At 38.1% G+C, this 20,000-nt stretch overlaps 1 protein-coding gene across 2 annotated transcripts in view; it reads left to right on the plus strand.

The window, feature by feature from the left end:
• The window catches only part of LOC144959972 (multidrug resistance-associated protein 1-like), a 66,516-nt gene that overhangs the window by 40,795 nt on the left and 5,721 nt on the right, over window positions 1-20,000 (plus strand). For both annotated transcript variants that reach the window (XR_013642728.1, XM_078892853.1), the window contains 6 exons: window positions 1-182; window positions 2,197-2,320; window positions 3,339-3,440; window positions 5,105-5,251; window positions 14,992-15,150; window positions 19,334-19,500. The exon at window positions 1-182 is cut by the window's left edge and continues 18 nt beyond it. Coding sequence is in view for 1 of the 2 variants with exons in the window: in XM_078892853.1 (XP_078748979.1) it covers window positions 1-182; window positions 2,197-2,320; window positions 3,339-3,440; window positions 5,105-5,251; window positions 14,992-15,150; window positions 19,334-19,500 (881 nt within the window). In the remaining variant the exon portion in view is untranslated. The remainder of the gene's footprint in view (window positions 183-2,196; window positions 2,321-3,338; window positions 3,441-5,104; window positions 5,252-14,991; window positions 15,151-19,333; window positions 19,501-20,000) is intronic.

A 20,000-nucleotide genomic window follows, 5' to 3' on the forward strand; every position in this document is an offset into this window, starting at 1 on the left:
TCTCGCCAGCTGAAGCGAGTAGAATCGGTGACTCGGTCCCCAATCTACTCCCATTTCAGTGAGTCCATCACGGGGGGTCCTGTCATCAGAGCATACGGCCTCACGGGAAGGTTTGAGGACATTTCTGACGAAAGAGTGGACAGGAATCAGTCTCTCTACTATGCGGCCTTGACCTCAAACAGGTTAGTAAGTGTGGGTGGGTTTCCTGACCTCCCATAGTGGGCAGGGAGGTACATACTGTGTCTTCTATCCCCTTGTATCTGTTTTCCAACATGCTTTCTGTCTTTGTCTTGGAATAAGATTACTTGGTTTTGTCCTGTTCCTGGCCGGATACCCTGGCTGAGAGGGAACCGGTCAAAAGTATAGTTAGTTTTGGGAGATGATATTTCTTTCCTTGTAAATCATCTCTCTGTTATGCATTGTATTATGTTTAGTTTACATATTATATTATATGATTTGTAAAACATTTGAGTGTGTTCCTCTTATTGGGGACCTGTGCGTGTGTCTGGATGAGACTTTTTTGTGATTCAAACTAAATACTTTGATAGTGTGCTCGTGGAATCTACACATGTTTCTTATTAGAACTAATTCCCCCTTGTCTTACCTTTTCTTGGGTGCTTTAATTGTTATTCTAGAACTTTTTACTATCCCATTTTCTTCCTTTTTTTTTGGTGTTGATATGACCTTAACGTGTTGCAAGTGCCCTAAACACCCGAAAAACAGACAAACAAGGTTAGTGACTCTGCTGAGCCTTGGGAAGTTCTGAAACTCAGAACTTCAAAGATCTTTCACAGATTTGAAACGATTTAACGAACTCAAACGTACTTCTGAAAACTTTCTTTATTCTAAAAGAAAGCAACGTAGGATCCAATACCCACTTTATACAGACCAATTCTTCTGTTGAGCGTCTTTTCTGCATTAAATAAAAAATCAGAAAAAAAATGTGTTAAGCAGTGTCAGACTCGAACCACAGACCTCCTGATGATGGGTCACTTTGATATTTTTGTATCGGCAATAAATTAACGGGTTGTTATGGTAGTCGAAATATTGAGTGAATGCATTCAATTTCTTGATTGGTGACAAAATGAAGATTGCAATCACGGAAACGAAAGACAGCTATCTATGTCTTGTTCTGTGCAGTTTCTTGTGATTTGTGTCTTAGATTTAAGGACAATTATTATGTATAACATTATTCACTCTGTTGGACAAAATCAAGGGACATAATCGCTATCAGACGCATTCCCCTTATTCTACACTTCAATTGGTCGAAACTGACAATTAAATAAGTAAAATCTTTTGGTGCGCATGAATACACATCCAACATTTTTTTTCTTATTTATTTTTTTCTTTTCTTTTTTTCTTTTTTTTTTTGGACTCAAATTGTCATTCAAGCAGATGGAGAAAAACATAAATTATGGCGAATCAAAGTACGAGCAGACAATTGGTCACGAAATATCTAAGAATGTTACTTGGAGGAGTGGAATAAACGTATTCTTTCATTTCTTTTATTTATTAAACTCGTTATTTTTTATCGTGCAATAACAAGTGTTCGCAAGCTCGTAGTAGGGAATGAGAATAGCGGAAGAGTAGCGTCCCTTGATTGGACGTCACCCATAGTCTGTGACGTCACCGGCGGAAACGTTATTAGAGAGAGAACGTCATGTTGGTTGTGCGCATGCGTCTCTCGTCCTCGTGGTATATTATTCCACCCCATCTAATGGAAACCCTATCTTTTCTTAATAAATACGGAACCGTTGAATTATGGTTTGAATGCGTTGAATAAAAAAAATCTTGATTGCGGAATAACTCACTCGCAAGCTCGTGAGTTATTTGCCGCGATAAAAATAACTCATTTAATAAATCCAAACTGTTGAACGAATCGTATATTAATATTCAACATTAAATAGTTTCAATCTTACAATCAAACACACTCAGGGGGAAGCGTGGCTTAGCGGTACGGTCTTTGCTTCCTACCCGAAAGGTATCGAGATCAATCACCCAACGCTGCGCTGTGTGGCCTGGAGCAAGTCACCTCGCCTTATCTCAATTTGCGGCGCTGCACTGCGGCTGACGCCTGGGTTATTCCAGTCTTCCCTTGGAATAGACCCTAGAGACAAATTTCCCCTATGGGATGAGTAAAAGGAATTTTAGTTTAATTTTATTATTTATTTATTACTCTGGTGTTTGTACCTCCAGGTGGTTGGGTGCTAACCTAGATTTGTTGTCCAACGTGGTAGTGTTTAGTTCTGCAGTCTTCGCTGTGCTGACCCCAGGAACGGATGGTGCAAGTATCGGACTCTCTGTGACATACGCCATACAGGTGCATTGCAACGTCTTATCAGATTTAGGTCCTATTAAGTCAAAAAAATGATTCAGAGAGAGAATTTTTTTTTTAAAAGAAGGGGGGGGGGTCGTGGGCGGAGAAAGGGAGAGGGAGAGAGAGAGAGAGAGAGAGAGAGAGAGAGAGAGAGAGAGAGAGAGAGAGAAGGAGAGAGCGGAAGAGAGATTGGTAGATAAATTGATAGATAGATAGACGGATAGCTGGAGAGAGAGAGAGAGAGAGAGAGAGAGAGAGAGAGATTGTAAGTAACATAAAGATATGAACAAGTTTGTATGAAAGGTGCCATAGAAAGCAAGAAAGAAAAATACAGGAAAGAAACCATCCCAAAAAATCAGTCTACCTCTTTCTTGATTTGTCTGGCACCTTTCATACACACACAATTGTTCAGATCTTTATCTTATACTCGGTGCCTGCTCCCTTGTTGTTTAAATTGATATTTTCAAAAAAATTAAATATAGATAGTTCGAAGATGATGTCACTCAGGTGGTTATTGTTTTTTGCCATTCGCGTTTATGTGTAATGCTCACTGAACTGTATTAACCCGACTATAAACGTTCATGGATACACACAGTTTTGTGTTATGTTATACTTCCGGATGGCAATGTTTTGAACTTCTTAGCCAAGCGCATACTAGCTATAGCTAGTATGCGCTTGGCTAATAAGCTCACAACATTGCCATCCTCATAATTCTTCCAGTTTACCTTTCGTAACATCAACAATAAAGAGTTTTTATTACCAAAATAAAAACAACGACTCAATACACAAAACTAGGTGTAACATTAAACGTTCATAGTCTGGTTAATACAGTTTAGTGAAAACTACTCATAAAAGTGGATGGCTAAAAAAAACAAACAATAACAAAGACCTGCGTGACGTCGACTTCATACTATCTATACATAGTTTTGTGTGTTGGAATGTTATACTTCCTAACGGTAATGTGAGTCTCTTAGCCAAGCGTACACGTTCTCTGTGACTTTCTGTTTCCCTCTGACCTCAGGCGTCTGGCAGTTTGGTGTGGATGGTGAGGCAGATGAGTGACCTGGAGACCAACATCGTGTCTGTGGAAAGACTCAAGGAATATTCAGAGCTGGTTCCAGAGGTATCCGGGTTAAACGTTTATGTTATATTATATATATATATATATATATATATATATATTATATATATATATATATATATATATATAAAGTAAATATAGAATAAAAGTTAACTTTCACAGTACTGTTCCTGTACCATGCCACTCTAGGGCAATCTACAGGTAGTGTGTGTTATCGTTGTTTATACGTGTGTATATATATATATATATATATATATATATATATATATATATATATATATATATATATATATATATATATATATATAATCCCGATGTATACAGCATAAATGGTCAATAGCAAATTACTTTCCGCCAGATCTAATATAAACAGTTACCCAATTACTGTTGGGTGGACATGGCGGGCGGTCGAAGAAAAAGCTCGACTTCACCGGGGATTGATCTAGGTCCATTTGCGTGTAAAGCGAGTGCTCTACCAACTGAGCTATCGGGACCTCCAATCTATCATTATATGGCAGATCCATTATTGTATTGATAGTACGAAACTAACTTCACTCAGCTCTTTGTTATAAAATAAAATAAAATAAATAAAATAAAATTCCCTTTATTCATTCAAGGGGGGAATTTGTCTCTAGGGTCTATCCCAAGGGAAGACTGGAATAACCTAGTCGCAGTGCAGCGCCGCATATCGAGCAAGGGCGAGATGACTTCCTCAAGGCCACGCAGTGTAGCGGCGGGTGATCGAACTCGGTACCTTTCGGGTACGAAGCAAAGACTGTACCGCTGAGTCACGCTGCTCCATATTAAGTGTATAGTTATCGTATTTAGCCAGCCAATTTCATGTGTATTTACACAGTTCCTCCCCGCCTCCCCTCTTTTCACTTAACTAATTGCGCACCTTTTAGAAATATCTAGCCTTCTATTTTAATTCGTGCTTCCTTACAAAGGAGCATACTAATTTCCTGCCAACCAATGTTTTGTTTATTCATCTTAACTACGCCATTACCACATTATCTCATTCATCTCTGGTTTCATTAATCCTGTTTTGTTGATAAAGGGGAAACCCGAAACGTGCATTTAATCTGTTTTTGTAATTACATTGAAGCTTACATTCAATTTCACATTGATATTTATTGTGAGTAGTTCTCACTAAATTGCATTAGACTATAAATGTTCAAGGTTACACATAGTTTTGCGTGTTGGATTGGTATATTAATATTATATTCGGCTTGCAGATGCTGCGAGTTTTTCCCATAGTGGGCAGGGTGGCACCTGCTGTGTCTTCTATCCCCTTATAGCTCTTTTCCAATTTGCTTTCTATCTTTGTCTTGGAATGAGATTACTTGGTTTTGTCCTAGCCCTGGTCGGAGTCCTTTGCTGGGAGGGAAACAGCCAAATGCATGGTTATTTTTTTCGGAGATGGTATTTTTTTTCCATGTAAATCATCTCTCTGTTATGTACTGTTATTTTTTTTTCTTAACATATGATTTGTAAACATTTGAGTGTATTTTTCTTAGTGCGGACCTGGGCTGGTGTCTTACTTTTTCCTTGAGTCCTTTTAATTGTAATTCTCGAATACTATCCCATTTTCTTCCTTTTTACTGGCGCTGATATGACCTAAATGTGTTGCAAGCGCCGTAAAACTTTGAAAAACAAACTGCGAGTTTTTGGCTTAGTGCACAGCACCATTATCATTTTCTATTCAGGCAGATTGGATTCTTCCACACAGGCGTCCCAAATCAACCTGGCCAGAGAAGGGAGAGGTTGAGATGAACGAATACAAAACAATGTATAGGCCTGGCCTTGACCTTGTGCTGAAGGGTATTTCCTGCACCTTCAAGCCAGGAGAGAAGGTAATACGATTCAATAGTCTGATGTCACGCCTCCCGGCAACGGCGGCCATCTTGGTTATAAACAAAGAAAATTATTACTTTTTATTCTTCATGCTGGCTAGAACATTTCATATGTCTTGTGATCAGAATGTGTAAAAGTCAAAACATGATCAAATTTATGTTTTTTCCCCCTCTGGATACGCTTTTATGCTCTCCGGAGAAATATTTCATACGTCGTCCGCCATTGTTCCGATAGTTTAGAGCCAGTGTTACTAAGTTACCACGCGTCATTAGGAAGGAAGTGACGTTACGACTATTGAATCCTATTCATTTTATTTTTTTAAAAATATATGACAAGTGTTACTAAAAAAAAACCAAAAAAAAAAAAAATAAAATAAAACCCAGACTGATTGTGTTGCTCGGTGGCTATGCGGTATGGTGTCTCATCTTTTTACAAAAATAAATCAAGCAATGTTAAGTGTGGTCAGTAACCGGATGGGTGACAGAACTCGTGGAAAACTCTGGTCCCGACGTTGTGACCTTTGGTAAGGCACTTTATACACATGGCGCCATTCAGGCGATATTACATTCTTTTTTATTTTTGTCGGAGAGACACAACGCTGTTAATGGACAGGTACTCACTTTACACATGAGAGCTGTGAGAGAATGTGATAAAAAAGAGCTTTTTTCCAAGGACTCAACTATGCGCCTCTCGGGGACTCGAACCCAAGCCCTTCCGATCGAAAGGCGAGTGTCATACCACTAGACCACATAGCCGCACAATGAATCCACTGAATGCCCAACAACTACCAACATCACTACCGCTACTACCACTCGGATCGGAAAGTCCTGGGTTCGAGCCTCGCTCGGAGCATAGTTGAGTCCTTGGAAAAGGCTCTTTACTCACATTCTCTCACCGTACTCAGGTGTAAAATGAGTACCTGGCCGTTAGCAGCGTTGTCTTTATCCGAAATTTTTTTTATTACCTAACAGGCGTCATGTCACGTCCATACATGTTAAATGTAGCTGTTGGCCAGGGGACCCCTTGCAAAGCGTTTGAGCACGTTTAGTGGATATTGCGCTATATAAAAAGCTCAAGTTTTTTTACTACGTCTACATTACTGCTGGATTGTCGCGCATTCCGCGGATCCACGAAAAGTACTGCATAATCGATGGATCTCGCAAATCAACGGAAAAACGCCTAACAAATATTGATATTGTTGATATTATTATTATTATTATTATTATTATTATTATTATTATTATTATTATTATTATTATTATTATTATTATTATTATTATTATTATTATTACTATTGTTATTATTATGATTATTATGATTATGATTATTATTATGATTATTATTATTACTAGTAAAAAGCCCGCAATTTCGCGGGGAAAGAACTATTTTCATTCGATACTGTACTCACCATCATTTAATGATTGGTAAACGACGTTGTCTGTGTAATTTGGTATATCTTCGGTTGATTTTTCTGTGTGGCCCAATAATATATTAAATAATATATTTCCTCAACGACCCCAAGAAAAAATTTAACCTAGTACCTTTAATTAACCCTAATAGGAAAAACAAACACCCTAGCACTTTAATAAGACTTATGACTAACCCTAATAGGAAAAAAAATCATCTGATCTCGAGCTAATCCTAATAGAAAAAATCATGACAAATTGAATAAATAAACGCCTGACAAAAGTTCAAAGGTGAAAATACAAATTTAAAGAATACCGGGGATGTAGGAGCTTTCGGAATGTCTCCCCTTTACTTAACTTATGTAAAAACAAACACCCTAGCACCTTTAATAAGACTTATTACTAACCTCTCGAGCTAACCCTATTAGAAGAAAAAAAAACTCTCGGACTGCTTTGCCCTACCTTTCAATATTTAACAAATCAAAATGGCGGCCGAAAATCAAAACAATGGTCAAATTAGGAAATTTTAAACTTTCACACATCTATCAAGGTTTGTTCTAGAGTTTTTAAAATACTTCTATATAATGACAAATTGAATAAATAAATGCCTGACAAAATATCAACGGTGAAAATACAAATTTAAAGAATACTGGAGATGTAGGAGCTTTCGGAATGTCTCTCCTTTATTTAACTTATGGAAAAACAAGATCCTAGAACCTTTACTGAGACTTATGACAAACCTTAATAGAAAAAGAAATATCCTCCGATCTCGAGCTAACCCAAAAAGCAAAAAAAAAAGAATCAAAATGGCGACTGAAATACTTTCATGTGATCAAGTGAATAATATCACTATGAATGCCACGATTTGCTGAAAAATGCCAACACCCACACACAGATGTATAAGCCACACACGACACACACACACACACACACAAACACACACACGCACACACACACACACACACACAAACATACCCGCAATTGTACATAACAACACCGCTAAATCAACAACACAACGGAAGTAATAATAATACTTGATGTCATAAATAGATGACGCAAATTGACAACTTTTTACAGTGTCAAAATTAGTTGATTTTGGGAGTCAAGTGTCGTCGTTGGTACATATTTTATGATATCTGTTTGACTCAACGAACTTTCAAACTGACTTTAAATTATAAAAGGAAATCAAGTTATCTGTTTATCTATCTGTAAAACATACATTTCTAATTTTCAAATCTTTCAGTAGAGTTGTGCGCCGTGTCAATTTTTTTATTGACTCAAATAAGCACAATGTTCTCCACAATGCATTATATTATTTTAAGAAAGGATTATTATTATTATTAATTATTATTATTATTATTATTATTATTATTATTATTATTATTATTAATTGTGTTTTTGACGGGCCTCCAGATTAATATTGTGGAATCACTCAACTCAGAAGCGTTAAGTGATATGTGAGAGAACAGTTTATTACTGTGTATAAGTTAGAGTATATACAAATATATCGCAACAACATTTTAAGAAGGAAAAATAGTATAAGTAATTCAACTATGAAAAGTAAGGAACAAAGAGTGCATCCTTCTCTAGGGCATGCCACTCTGATATTTGTTAAGCACAAATAATATTTTAACAATGGACTTAATGAATAATAACTAAGTAAGCTGTAACTAAAATCAATTAGCTAATAACTAAGGGGAGCAACTCTTTCCTAGAGTAACTCTATGTATAAGTCCATAACACCTCCCTGTTTTGCCTGAGAAGGGTTTCGAAGGTTCGAAGGCTAAAATCGATTGGGGAATTTTCTGGTACGACACGATCTTCTCAGTTGGACACGATCCGATTCACGATTCGATTCTGCTCCGGGGTAGCTGCATTCGATGATGAACGCTCACAATAATCACCGATAGGATTAGTAATGAAATCGTCCTCTATGGTATCATTTGCTGAAGCAGATACGTTTTGGCGAGGAAGGTTGTAACGTGGTCTTATTTGTTCAATATGACGCTTCCACGTTGTTCCGTCTCTCTGGAGAGTTACCATGACATGACGTGGTCCCAACACTTTGGTGACAGTTGCGGGAATCCATTTCGCCTCTCCGTCATTTTGATTACCAAAACGTAAGGAATAAAGGTGTGTCCCAACTTTATAACGCGTTTTTGTTACACGTGGTTTGGAATTTGAGGTGGACATTGGGCGGAGTGTGTCGATCAATGTGCGAATTTGACGTCCATGAAGCAATTCACTAGGTGACGAGCCAGAAGCTAAAGGTGTGCGACGATATTGCATAAGAAATTGTTGCAAGGCTTGTCTTGGAGGAAAAGACGATTTTCTCAAAGCCTTTTTAAAACTTCCTACAAGTCGTTCTGCGGCACCGTTTGTAGCGGGATGATAGGGAGCTCCAGTGAGATGTTTGATTCCCCTCTCCCTACACCTGTCTGAAATTCGTCAGAAGTGAAGCATGCTGCGTTGTCCGACACGATAGCGTGAGGATAGCCGAAGTGAGCGAAGTCCTCTTCCAGAAGGCTAGTTGTTGCTTTCGTTGACGTCGAACTGGTTGCGTGAATGCATGGGTAATTTGAGTAGGCGTCGACCATTACTAACCAGTTATTACCCATAAAATTCACTGCGTGATCGATGTGCATTCGACTCCAGGTGAGTCTGGCGTTATCCATGGATAGTTTGGCTCCTTTGGTGGGTTGTTTTGATGTTCTGCACACGTAACACATCCACGACACGTATTGACGATGTCAGAATCAATACCGGGCCAATATACGATCGTTCGCGCTAATTGTTTCATGCGTTGCATGCCGAAATGACCGTTGTGAAGGATATTGAGGACGTCTCGTTGCAAACTCTTAGGAATAACGATTCTTGATCCGTAGAATAAACATCCATGAGACGTTGACAGCGTGTCCTTCGTCTTGAAGAATGGTTTAAGATTGTCCGTTTTGGAATCTGATTTAGACCATTTACGAGTCGTATTTCTCATGACAACGGATATGGTGTCATCTTTAGCGGATTCTCTAGCGATGACTCCGGGGTCAGTAGCTCTTAGCTGTTTTCCAACTGTAGAGATTGTAAACACAGTGTTGACATCTTCTCCATCTTCCTCTCTGTCGAAGACTAGGTCGGCACTTGCAGGAAGTCTGCTCAGTGCATCAGCGTTGCCATGGTGAGCTGTCTTACGATATTCAATTCTATAGTCGTACTGACTTAGTGTCAAAGCCCATCTGGCCAGGCGGTTGGCAGCTAAAGCAGGTACTGGTTTTCTTGGACCAAAGAGCGACAATAAAGGCTTGTGATCGGTGACGAGTATGAAATTGCGACCGTAAAGAAATTGATGAAATTTACTCAGCGCAAAAATGATTGATAACGCTTCCTTCTGAATCTGACTGTATCTTCGTGAGAATTGTTCAAAATTTAAGAAGCATTGGCAATCGGTCTTTCACTACCGTCTGGGAAACGATGGAATACACGACTCCCATTCCAACATTTGATGCGTCACAAGATATACCCACGTCGAGAGATGGATCAAAATGCACAAGAATTGTCTCGTCACAAAGAAGTCTCTTTGCATGTTGAAAAGCTGTTTGTTCTTTAGCTGTCCATTTCCATTTAACTTCTTTCTTGGTTAACTGATAGAGGGGCTCTAAGACAGTTGCAAGATTTGGTAAACATTTTGAATAAAATTGTACTTTTCCTAAGAACGATTTTAAGCTCGATACATTAGTGGGTGGTGGCATTTTAGTGATTGCATAACCTTTGTGCCTTTTGCAATGCCGTCTTTTGATAGTAGATGACCCAAGTACTCACATTGTGATTCTGCGAAAGAACATTTTTGGAGATTACAGCGAAGTCCCTTATCATGAAGTCGCTGTAATAATCTTCGCAGATTGTGTCAATGATCGGTGGAATCCTTGCCACTCACAAGGATATCGTCGATATAGACTGCGACACCTGGAAGATCCTGAGTCAGTTGATCCATTATTTGTTGAAAATATCCGGGAGCTGAACTGATGCCAAAAGGTAGTCTCGTTTGAAGGAGAACACCTTTATGCGTGCTGAGTGCGAGGCGTTCTTGCGATTTTGGTGACAACGGGATTTGTGTGTAAGCCTCGGCTAGGTCGATTTTGGAAAATCCGTAGCCTCCTCCTAATTTGCGCATGAGGTCCTCAGGTAACGGTATCGGATATCTGTGAGTTTCCAATTGCGGATTAACTGTAACAGAGTAGTCTCCGCATACTCGAATTTTCGGTCCCTCACCACTGATTGTCTTCTTTTTTATTGGCACAATCGGTGTTCCAAATTCGTTGAAGGATGTAGGTTTCCAAATACCCTTTGCAATACCGGCATCCAAGCTCTTGTTGAGGTCGTCTTGGATCGCATAGGGGACGGAACGAGGCTTGTGAAACACAGGCGTCACATCGGCTTTAAATTTAATGTCAAGTTCAAAATCTTTCAATTTACCGAGTTCTGGTTTGAAGACATCAGGAAATTCTGCACACACTTGTTTACATGCCTTTTGAAGATGTGACATGTTTGTTGCGGGCTTACTACGAACAGATTTTTTCTTTTTTCGTTTGAAACAGTTCATCTACTGAAACATTGAGCATTTGTATGGCAGAACGTCCTAATAAGTGTAACGGCATAGTGGTGACAACAAAGTTTATCTCGCGGCACGTATCGTTCACAGACACCGGCAAGAAAACAGTTCCAATGACGGGGAGTTCCTGGTTGGATGCACATTGATACTTAATGTTGGCATTACAGAGTTGTGGTTTGCCAATCCTCTCCCATGTTCTAGTTGAAATGAAATTGTCACCAGTCCCTGTATCTATTTCAAAAACAATTTCATGGTTGGATACAGTCGTAGCTAACTTAAGCGGTGTCACTGAAACGAAATTGACCCGTGACATGCGACGAATCGTGTTGACGTTAGGCGAACTCGACATTCTCTTTTTACGTCTACAGGCTCTTTCGATGTGTCCAGTTTTCTGGCAGAAGCGACAAACGGCTGTTTTGAATTTGCAGTTTTGTCTGTTGTGGCGCCCATCGCATCTCGAGCAGGTTTGATTTTTATTATCAAAATCCGTTGTCGGCTCTGTCTGTCTTTCATTCGAACGTTTAATATGCTGTTTGTTTTGCCTGCCTTGCTGAATTATCGGAATCTGTTTTCTTTGAGGCTTAATTTTATGGACCTCGGGTTGAACAGATAATGCAGTCTCGTTAGCCACTTTTGAGGCATCTTCTATCTCCGTGGCGACCTCGATGGCTTTGTTAAACGAAAGCTCGTCCTCCTTGTGCTTGAATAGCACTTCAAGAACAGCTGTGTTGTTAACTGCACACATGAAACAGGTACGCATAGCTTCATCCAAGGGGTTTTCAATGGATGGGAAATCGCATGTGACAGCGCTCTGGCGAATTCTAGCTGCCAATTCCTGAATAGTTTCGCCTGGTTTCCTCTGGAGGCTCGTCCAAAATTTATAACGTTCTCTGACAACAAATAGTCGAGGGTGGTACTGCTCCATCATATATTTTTCGATATCTGGAAGACTGAGGGCAGTTATCGCCTTAGCTGGTGTTTCTTGACTCGCCATGTTAGTCAGTATTTTGTAAACAACCGGCGATTGGTTGACAAGGAAAACGTCTGCTTTCTTCTCATCAGGTACGGAGTGAGCAGTTAAAAACGTATTGAAACGATGCCAGTAGTCGCTCCATATCTCTAAGGCAGGGTCGAATGCGACAAAGTTCGGAATAGCTGGAGGTTTTGGTAAACATGTATTGCTACCGGTCATTAGTTTCATGAACATTTCCATCTGCTTTTCTTGTCGTTCAACGACTTGCTTCATTTGCTCATTTTGCTGTTCAATCTGTTGTTGTAATATGGTTATGAGCTCTTTATTTGACATGATGACAGTACTGCTGACACGACTATATTATGTACATTAAAGGTACGAAGATAGGACGCGAGCGAAGGGTAGTAAATTATTGACGAAATATAACTATAATTACTCACCCAAGCGTCCGACTGCTTGGTTGTATGAAGACGACGTACCGTTTTGTTTTCTTTCGTGACGTAGGCAGTTGACCTCAGCGCCCACGAGCTGTGGCGGGAAAAAAAAAAAGCGGGAAGGCTTCTTACCACGTGATGGGCGGCTGTCCACGAAGAAGGCGTCTTACCACGTGCTGACGACACTGCAGGCAGAAAAGGCACTTGCTCCTGTTTTCTCGGCTGGCAGGTTTCCGTCCGTGGTGTGTTGGCTTTTCGACTGACGTCACAAAACGCTCCAATAGGCTGATGCGCAGGATAAAGGTGAAAAATCCTCGTCGCCAATGTTGTGTTTTAGACGGGCCTCCAGATTAATATTGTGGAATCATTCAATTGGACTGTTACCCAACACGACCATGACAACACAGGACGAATAGGGAAAATAGACGTGACTCAAGACGGCTATAAATTCCAAATTTACAACATCTACGGACCTGCCTCAAGAACAGACGAAAAAAAGACAACGTTTTTAGACTTAGAGAAAAGAATGGAAATAAACCCATCAACACCCATCATCCTAGCAGGGGATTTCAATAACACACTACACCCCGCGACACAACTCGCCATAGAACACAACAAACAGTCATAGACAAACAAATACTACAACGAATTTTAGAAAAACACAATCTAACAGATACATACAGAGAAACATTCCAACTCGGGAAAGAAACCACCTTTAAATCATTCGCAAACACAGGATCCAGACTCGACAAAATATACATATCCAAAACAACCCCAATAACAGAAATTAAACACCTACAGAACACACTAGACTACACAGACCACAAAGCTGTCTACGCCCAGTACGGCACCCAAATTACAAGACCCAAACAAAAAAGTGCCTACTCGAAATTCAACAACAGTCTCCTGCAGGACCATTATTACATACAATACATGACCGACATCATATTAGACTATACGGACAACATACCAAATGACAACATCCGAGAATGGTGGGACACCCTCAAACAGACCATACAAACGCTAACACAAATGATAGGGAGAAAAGTACAAGACAAAACCAACAGAAAGGAAACAAAGTACAAAACAATCATCAACATAGACATGGCGCGTGACAACAAAACAGAAATACAAACACAACCACATGTTACTAAAGCAATAGAAAAACTGAAAGAAATTGAACAAAGAAAATTCAGAGGCCACAAAGTAAGAAGCACATACAAAACACGCAACGACTACACTGATTTAAACGACACAATAGCACGAATAGAAAACGAACTACACAATAGACGACATATAGACAAAATCAGAACAACAGATGGGCAAATAACAAAAAACGAGACAGAAATCCTTGAGACCTTCTACAATTTTTACAAACAACTATACACAAGTGGGGAAATATCAACAGATATACAAGACCACTACACCGATTATACAAAGAAGTTGACAGACGAACAGAAAGAACAATTAGATACAGAGATCACAATAGAAGACCTACAACACAGCCTAGAGAACATGAACACAAACAAATCCCCAGGCCCCGATGGACTAACAGTAGAATTCTACAAAAGTTTCTTCCCTCTCCTTAAAAAACCCCTCCTAGAACTAACTAAAGAAATACACAAAGAAGGACAATTAACGAACAGCCAAAAGATATCATACATAACCCTCATACCCAAAGAAAGCAACACAACAGACGTCAAACAATACAGACCCATATCCCTCCTAAATACCGACTACAAAATTATAGCGAAAACTTTAAGCAACAAAATCAAAATTCACCTACCCCAACTGATAGACAAAGAACAAACATGTAGCATAAAAAACAGAACAATAGAACAACACACAAACTTCATCAGAGACCTTATAGGATACGTAAAACAGACACACACACACGCATACATTTTCTAAAATCAATTAGCTAATAACTAAGGGGAGCAACTCTTTCCTAGAGTAACTCTATGTATAAGTCCATAATTATTATTATATATTATTATTATTATTATTATTATTATTATTATTATTATTATTATTATTATTATTATTATTTATTATTATTATTATTATTATTATTATTATTATTATTATTATTATTATCATTATTTATTATCATTAATCATTATTATTATTATTATTATTATTATTATTATTATTATATAATTATTAATTATTGTTTGTTTTGCTTCATTATTGATTTTACCTGATTTGTTGATTGGAAATATTATATTCTTGTATGAGTTTTATTGGCAATGGCAATTGCAATAAAAATAAACTTTTGAAATGAAATTGAATTGATCTTTAATTTCTAATCTTATTTCAGATAGGGATTGTGGGACGAACAGGGGCAGGTAAATCGTCCTTGGCCCTTGCCCTCTTCCGGTTGATAGAGGCCTACGAAGGAGAGATACTGGTTGATGGAATAAACATTGGCGCTATCGGACTGCACGACGTGAGGAATAAACTCACAATTCTCCCACAGGTATGGATTCATTTAACATTTTTTTTTCCAATAGGAATCAATAGTCTGATGTCACGTCTGCCCAGCAACCACCAGCTTGGTTCTAAACAAAGAAAACCGGTAAGCTATATTCTTCATGCTGGCTAGAACATTTTTACGTCTAGTGATCAGAATGTATAAAAGTCAAACATGATCAGATTTATAATGTTTTTATCCTCTGGATACACCTTTATGCTCTCGGAGAAGTAGGTATTTCATAAGGGCGGTGATGGAGATAATGGCGTCCGCCATTGTTCCAATAGTTTTGAACCAGTTATTATGCGTCATAACGAGGGCAGTGACGTCACGACTGTTGAACCAAGGTTTAAATTTTAGTTACAACTTACGTATACTTCTCTGCAGGTCTGATAACCCCAAACGTTACGGGCTCATTGTTGTAACATTAAAGACTCTTAGACCAACGCAAAATATTTGTCCATAACAACGATATTAGGTTATAAGACCAGCAAAAGTTATGTGGACGTTTGTAAACACCAAAATGTACTTATTAGCAGGTCTGATAACCCAAAATATTAAGGGGCTCAATGTGGAAACGGGAATAGTCTCATGCCTATGCACGATATTGTCCATTACAACAATGTTAAATCAGACGTATCATTGGGCTCAGTTACGAATTACAGTCCAATAATAATAATAATAATAATAATAATAATAATAATAATAATAATAATAATAATAATAATAATAATAATAATAATAATAATAATAATAATAATAATAATATAATAATAATAATAATAATATAATAATAATAATAATAATAATAATGATAATAATAATAATAATAATAATAATAATAATAATAATAATGATAATAATAATAATAATAATAATAATAATAATAATAAAATAATAATAATAATAATAATAATAATAATAATAATAATAATAATAATAATAATAATAATAATAATAATAATAATAATAATAATAATAATACACATTTATACAGCGCTCATTCTAGTGTAAAGCACAAGCTCTGGGCACTTTACAATGTAAATTATCAATTTAAATTTTTAAAAAATATTAATAAATAAATACATTTAAAAAATAGATAAATAAATAAATAAATACATTTTTTTAAAAATACAATGAATTTATAGCCAAATCAAGGCTTCATAGCGTCAATAAAAGCAAATTTAGTAAAGCTGTGTCTTGAGATTCTTTTTAAAGGCAGCAGGTAAAGAATTTCACTCCCCCAGACCACGTGGTAGTTCATTCCAAATCTTGGGTCCCTGACCAACAACAACATGTTGAAGGCTCCATACACGCACGGTTTTGATAGGCGTCCGAACCACGATCAGGCAAACCGGGGTGACAACGCAATGTGTGTGGCCAAATACCTGGCCGATAAACCTAGGGACGGTCGATCGCCCGCAAAGCCCGCTTTGCTTAATATTTTTCGAGGCGATCGGCGATCGGGGGCGTGGCAGTCTAAAAAATTGGACAATTTTTTTTCGGATTTTCGTTGTTTTGACGTCAGATTCGTGATCAGCGTCGAATTTACAATAGGTTTGATACCAAGAACTATGTTTTTACTCCAAAAATTGATGAAATTAGAAATAAAATTTAATTAATATTGAGGTTATGTGACCGACAGAACAGTGCTCCTCCCTGTTTTGTGGTATGACTCTCGCTTCCAGATCGGAAGGTTCGGGTTTCGAGACCCGTTCTGCGTTGCGCAGAGTTGAGTCCTTGGAAAATGCTCTTTACTCACATTTTCTCACCGTACTCAGGTGTAAAATGAGTACATGGCCGTTCGTTGAATTTGTTAGGAAAAAATGTCACATCGCCTGACAGGCGTCATGTCTCGTCTTTCAAGTTTAATATTGCTGTTGCCTTGGGACCCCTTGTAAAGCGCTTTGAGCACGTGGATATTGCGCCAAATAAATGCTGTGTTATTATTTTTTTAAATATTTTTATAAATGTTGCGCCAGGAAGAGGTAGTTGGCAAAAGTTTCGTTCTTGATCATCGTAAAATTTATAAAGGATTTCATACAAAATAAAAAATAGTTTTCATAATTTTCAATGTAATGATATAATAATATGCCAGTTCTTTTTTTTTTTTTTTTCCTCCTCACACGTTGACGCGACATGACGGTCGACTTTGACACAGACATTTGGGATTGGCAGATGCCAAAAAACCTTGACTACGTGATGACAGGGGTGGGCATTGTAACCCTGAATTATACTCTACAAACAACGCCCCCCCCCCCCAAAAAAAAGAGCTGTGTGCGTGTGTGTGGTGGCGGTGGTGGTTGGGGGGGGGGGGTGCGAATGCGAGTAGTCCCGAGGAGTACCCGTTTCACCTGCCACGGGAACACTGTCGATTTGTTTTATAAATAATAATAATAATAATAATAATAATAATAATAATAATAATAATAATAATAATAATAATAATAATAATAATAATAATAATAATAATAATAATAATAATAATAATAATAATAATAATAATAATAATAATAATAATAATGACGATAAATAACAAATCTTTATTGTCCACAAAATGGAAAAAATTCCGTGGTCTACGTTGCTTTTAAACTTAAATCGGATTGCAAATGTATGGATGTTATGCGTATTGGAAAAATACTCACGACATCTCCATCGGGGTATAACATATTAACACACAAAACTGCAAACGCGAACGTTCATTGTCTGATTGATATAACTTAGTGATAAGTTAATTATAAAATGCTGTCTAAAAGCAATAACAACGGGTTGACTAACGTCCAATTCATTCCTTCTATTGATGCTCTGTGTTAAATTAAAATACTCACAAAGTCCGCCAGCCGGAAATATCACTCCAGCCCAAAGATCTACATGGAATCTTGAACGTTATAGTCTTATATATTTTAATGAGAACTAATCATAAAAATGGGTGTCTAAAAACAATAACAATGAGATGAGTGACGTCAATTTGGTTCCTTCTATAAATATCCTAGAACTTTACTCACTCCATCCGCTCTCTCCTCCTTCAATACCTATGAATCTATTCTCTCATCACTTTTTTGTTGGGCTATGCATGTGATCTTGTGAAATGACACTCGCCTTTGGATCGGACGGTACTGGATTCGAGTCCCGCTCTGAGTGGCGCATAATTGAGTTCTTGGAAAAGGCTCTTTACTCGCATTCTCTCACCTTGTTCACTGTTAAAATGAGTACCTCGCTGTTTACAGCGTCGTCTCTGTCGGGAAACAATTGCAATATCACTTAACAGTCATGTCTCATCTAACATGTTTTTATGTTGGCCAAAGACCCTTATAAAGTGATTTGAGCACCTTTATTGAATATAGCGGTATATATAGCGCAAGTAAATTTTTTCTTCTCCTCTTCTCTCTTCTCTCTCTCTCTCTCCTCTCTCTCTCTCTCTCTCTCTCTCTCTCTCTCTCTCTCTCTCGACATGTTAGATTATTATAGCTATTGCAACATATGATGCGAATATCTTGGACGGTTATTGATGCTATGAGTTTAGGTAAAATTCTCACAACATCCACCAGTCGGAAATAACGTACCGTCACACAAAACTACGAGTAACCTTGAACGTTAAAAGTCTGATTGATATAATTTAGTGAGAACTAATTACCAAAATGACTGCCTTAATACAATAACAAAGAGTGGAATGATGTCAATTTCGTTCCTTCAACAGTCTAATTGATATAATTTAGTGAGAAGTAATCACTATTGTGCGCAAGACGAAAGATAGAATACCAGACAGTAACTGGGATCGTATCCTCACTATTAATTAAAATATATTTCTAATTTCACCAATTTTTGGAGTAAACACACAGTTCTTAGTATCAAACCTATTGTAAATTTGACGCTGATCACGAATCCGACGTGAAAACAGCGAAAATCCGAAAAAAATTGTCCACTTTTTTATACTGCCACGCCCCCGATCGTCGATCGCCTCAAAAAAAATATCTCCCCGTATGTGGGCAAAAATCATCTGCGATCAACGCAGGGATCGGGTCACAGCGATAGGTCATCCGTACCGCTATTAGTGGATGTCGGCGTCTATGGGGGGCTTAACACGTAGAACGAGACACGACGCCTGTTAGGCGATTTTACATTTTTTTTTCCCGAGAGAGACAACACAGTCCAAGCTTTATCTTTTTATATATATATATAATTTCCCCAGGATCCTGTTCTATTTTTTGGAAGTGTTCGAATGAACATTGATCCCCTGGACGAGTACCTGGACGACCAGCTCTGGGCGACACTGAAGGCTGCTCATTTGGGAGACTTTGTCAAGAGTTTGCCTGGCGGTCTGGATTATATCGTGGGAGAGGAGGGACAAAGTCTGAGGTAAGATTGTGCGGCTATGTGGTCTAGTGGTATGACACTCGCTTTCTGATCAGAAGGTCCTGGGTTCGAGCCTCGCTCGGCGCATAGTCGATTCCTTGGAAATGGCTCTTTACTCACATTCTCTCACCGTACTCAAGTGTAAAACGAGTATCTGGCCGTTAACAGCGCTGTCTCTGTGCGAAAAACTGTAATATAGCCTAACAGGCGTCATGTCCCGTCCTACATGTTTAATGTTGCTTTTCGCCAGGGGCCCCATGTTAAGCGCTTTGAGCACGTTTAGTGGATATTGCGCTATATAAAAGCTCAATTTATATATATATAATATATATATATTGCTAAGAGAACTCAGTCTCTCTCTCTCTCTCTCTCTCTCTCTCTCTCTCTCTCTCTCTCTCTCTCTCTCTCTCTCTCTCCATGTCGAAGTTGAGGTAAAACATCAGTTGTTTTCATTTATTTTGTTTCTTATTGTTTTCTATAAGCCAATTATTATTCATTATTTC

Source organism: Berghia stephanieae, chromosome 14, assembly GCF_034508935.2.
Source record: "Berghia stephanieae isolate SIO BIC M18660-M18661 chromosome 14, UCSD_Bste_1.3, whole genome shotgun sequence".
In the NCBI taxonomy this organism is placed as follows: domain Eukaryota; kingdom Metazoa; phylum Mollusca; class Gastropoda; order Nudibranchia; family Aeolidiidae; genus Berghia; species Berghia stephanieae.